Genomic DNA, 3,833 nt, shown 5'->3' with positions numbered 1-3,833 from the left:
CACTCTTCTACCGCACTGCTTAGGAAAGAATGGCAAGAAAACCACTTGTTAATACAATGACACCAACCTTTGTAGGTCTAACCACACAGTATAGGGTTGATAGTTGAGAGGACATTCAAAAACCATGTGGAAGGGGGTGCACTTGAGAAATGTGGAGGATGGGGGATGGGGAATGACCTCCAGGTGTTTCTGCTCATCATCCCACCCGGAGAACAGCAAGGTCAAGCTTTATGTTTTGGAATTTTCTGGAATTCTTTCAGCAGCTTTTCGTCCAAGGTTCATTGAATTTGTGGATGTGAAGATTGAGGGCTAAAGGAATGATTGTATCCATATCATTGTGTGAAGATGTAGATCTCGTCTCTCCATAGATTTAATTTTATATAATTTCCAAGATTATGCCAAGATCCAGAAAACTGTATTGCATGAGATGAGAGTTGAATGCTCCACAGAGGAGTTCTGTTTAACTAACAGAGACAGGAACATTTTGGGCTGGAGAGATGACTCAGCGGTTAAGAGCACTGACCGCTCTTCCAGAGGTCCTGAGTTCAAATCCCAGCAACCACATGGTGGCTCACAACCATCTGTAATGAGATCTGATGCTCTCTTTTGGTGTGTCTGAAGACAGCTACAGTGTACTTATATGTAATAAATAAAACTTTATTTTAAAAAGGAACATTTTAATGAATTATAAGAAGGCCATTACTGGGGCTTGAGAGGTGGCCCAATGGATAAGAACACTGGCCATTCCAGAGGAATCAGGTTCAATTCCCAACATCTATATGGTGGTTCCCTGTATCCATATGGCAGATTACTGTCATCTGTAATTCCAGTTCCAGGGGACCTGATGGTTGGTTTTTTTTTTTTTTTTTTTTTTCTGCAGAAGCCAGACATGTCCACGGTGCACAGATATGCATGCACACACACACACACATACACACACACACACACACACACACACACACACACGAACAAAGAACACATTAAAAAATAAAATCTGGCTCTCGAACCAGGCGGCCTCAGCCATGAACAACGCAGCGGGACCTGCGCCGCAAAAAGGAGGAGCTGTTGAAACAACTGGACGATCTGAAGGTGGAACTGTCCCAGCTTTGCAGCGCCAAAGTGTCAGGACGCTCTGCGTCAAAGCTCTCCAAGATACGAGTCATTCGCAAGTCCATTGCCCGCGTCCTCGCTGTCACTAATCAGACTCAACAGGAAAACTTCAGGAAATTCTCCAAGGGAAAGAAGTACAGGTCCCTGGACCTGCGACCCAAGAAGACTAGAGCCGTGAGCCACCGGCTTACCAAGCACCAGAAGAAGCTGAAGACCAGGAAGCCGCAGCAGGAGCAACTGTACCCACTGCGCAAGCACGCAGCCAAGGCCTGAGGTGACAACGACAATAAAGTGCAAGACTGACCAAAAAAAAAAATTTTTTTTTATTAATCTAAGGCAAGAACTACAATGGTCCCTAGCTATATCAGTGATAGCCAGTTGAACTATTTTGTTCTAACCAAAATTGAACACACTAAATTATTAATGTTTGAGCCTAAAGGACATACTAAATATATCTGTGTTCACTTCTGAGTATTCGATATGTTTACAGCACACAGTTAGGCATTTTACAATGAGAAGGCTAAGGTGACTCCATGACAGGCTTCAAATTGGCCTTTCAGAGACTAGGCCTAAATCTCTGTTTCCAAGAACTGGGCAAGTCCAGGTAAGTCCAGACGGCAGAAGCTGCCCAGCCACCTGGCCTGAGGCAAGGACAATGGGTCAGCAGCAGTTTCCAGACTTCCCCAGCTACAGTTTCCAGCACACCACCCCCCCCCCGTCCTAGCAAAGTTCTCGAATGTTCCTAGAGATAGAACCAAGATTAAAATAGAGGTTACCTGCCCCTCCCCAGAATTCCCCTAATGTGCTTAAAATCGGGCCTGCGAGCTCACTTCAGGGTCTCTCTGTCTTTGTAGATCGTAGACCCCAGCATGTCAGACTTCTGCAGAATAAAACACTCTTTGTGTTTACAAACTATTTGAGTCCGGGGTATCATTCTTTGACAAATCATGGACCCTTAGAACAGTGAAGGCTATTTTCTCTTAGATGAAGGGGATGGGATATGAGGAAAGAAGTATATTTTCTCAAAGTTCAGTTTGTCTCTAAAATATTAACACCTAGGATGTTTAACATACCTGCTTTTGTTTTGTTTCGTTTTTCCAATTGTTTTTTTTTTAACTATCAAAAATGCTTTTATAAAATACACTAAGTATCCTGGAAATAACAGCGATGGCAGAATGCGCACATGCCTCAAACCATCTGAGGGTCTAGTCCTCCGCGCCTCCCGAAACCAAGTGTGGTGGCACAGGCCTATCCCAGTGCCCCAGAGGTGGAGACAGAAAGGTTAGGTTCATCCATTTGCTTGCTGTACAATAGTGTATCCTAGGCTTATTCATTCCCTCTGCCGTTCGCAGGGATCTTGCTTGTTTACCAGCTGGATTGCTATGGTTCCTCCCTGCAGGAAGATTCTAGCAAGGCAGTTGGTTGCCCAGCTCCGCGGAGGGAGCATACACTGAGATGGAGCCACAGGACCGCGGGCTACTCAAATGTTTGATTCTGAGCAGTAAAGCCGACGGGTTTTACACCGTGATGATAAAGCTTTGTTCATTCTTGGCAACAGTGATTTCTAATGTCTTACAGGTTTCTTGCAGCTTTCTTTTCCACAGACAGCCTTTGAATGAGCAAAGATTAGAGTTAACTAAAGGTCAAGGACAGGACTTCTTTCCAAAATACAGACTTGAGGGGGGGGGGGGGGACGACACACGACAGGACAACAAATCAACCCCAGGAGTGTAAACGTGCTCCGTGCACAATACACCAGGGGTTGCCTTGTTGCCAAAACATCTGAGAAGAAATTTGAGATGGTCATTTCAGAACAGGGAAGGCGTGGATCTAATCTCCCCCGATTTTCGATAGAACAAATGAAATACACAGAGTAACTTCAGTGTTACCAATATTAAAGCAATGCCACTCACAGATGCTTAAGCAACTCTCCAATATAACCACAGTTGCTCCGAGAAGGGGAACATGTTTGAGAGAGGGGGAAAAAAATTAGTCTACAGGCGAAACTCAGGACAGAGCATTTTCCTAGCACCTGTCTTCCATCCCCACCCCTAAAACTAGACGGATACCAGACCGGAAGCCCCAGGGTCCCCGTTCTCAAATAACTGTTGGAAATGCAAAGTGGAGACGTTTTTCGGAGAACACTAACCTATCAATTACACCGGCCCAGGCAGAACTTGGCATCTGCCTCACTCCAAAGAAACTTTAAAAGCATTCTTTTGCGGGACAGGGAAGAACAAGCTCTCCAGCGCCCCCTAGGCTCTTCGACAGAGTTCCTGCCAAGATCAGTAAGGTTTCCATACAACCAATTAATTTTTTATGGAAGATAGTGTGAAGGCTAATAGCTAGCTGAGACAATTGTCAAGATACTCCAGTTTAAAAGGTAAACAACTGTTCGTTCTGGTGGCGCCAACTTCTAGTCCCAGCACTCTGGAGGCAGAGGCAGGCACGTCTCTGAGTTTGAGGCCAACCTGGTCTACATAATGAGTTCAGGAAATCCAGGGCTACATAGTGAGACTCAGAATCTCTGTCTCACACACAAATGTAAATAACTTTTAGGACTTTGCAATAAAAAAGCGTTTATCTGTAAATGTAGATATTTGCAAATAAATCAGTATATTTACACAATAGAATAATACGTAGCTAGGAGAATAAATAAACTTCTACTACGGGAGATGATATATATGCAAGAGCCTCCAACATAAGGAATGAAAACAGTCAGA

At 44.3% G+C, this 3,833-nt stretch overlaps 1 protein-coding gene across 1 annotated transcript in view; it reads left to right on the top strand.

Moving 5' to 3' along the window:
• Positions 1-1,383, top strand: part of LOC308438125 (large ribosomal subunit protein uL29-like) — a gene marked incomplete at both ends in the record, with an annotated part of 2,551 nt that extends 1,168 nt beyond the window's left edge. The window contains one exon of the mRNA XM_080939435.1: positions 1,036-1,383. Within this exon, the coding sequence (XP_080795561.1) occupies positions 1,036-1,383 (348 nt within the window). The remainder of the gene's footprint in view (positions 1-1,035) is intronic.
• Between the last annotated feature and the right edge of the window lie 2,450 nt (positions 1,384-3,833).

Source organism: Micromys minutus (genome assembly GCF_963924665.1).
Source record: "Micromys minutus genome assembly, chromosome: 1".
NCBI lineage: Eukaryota > Metazoa > Chordata > Mammalia > Rodentia > Muridae > Micromys > Micromys minutus.
This window is presented reverse-complemented; position numbering and strand designations above follow the sequence as displayed.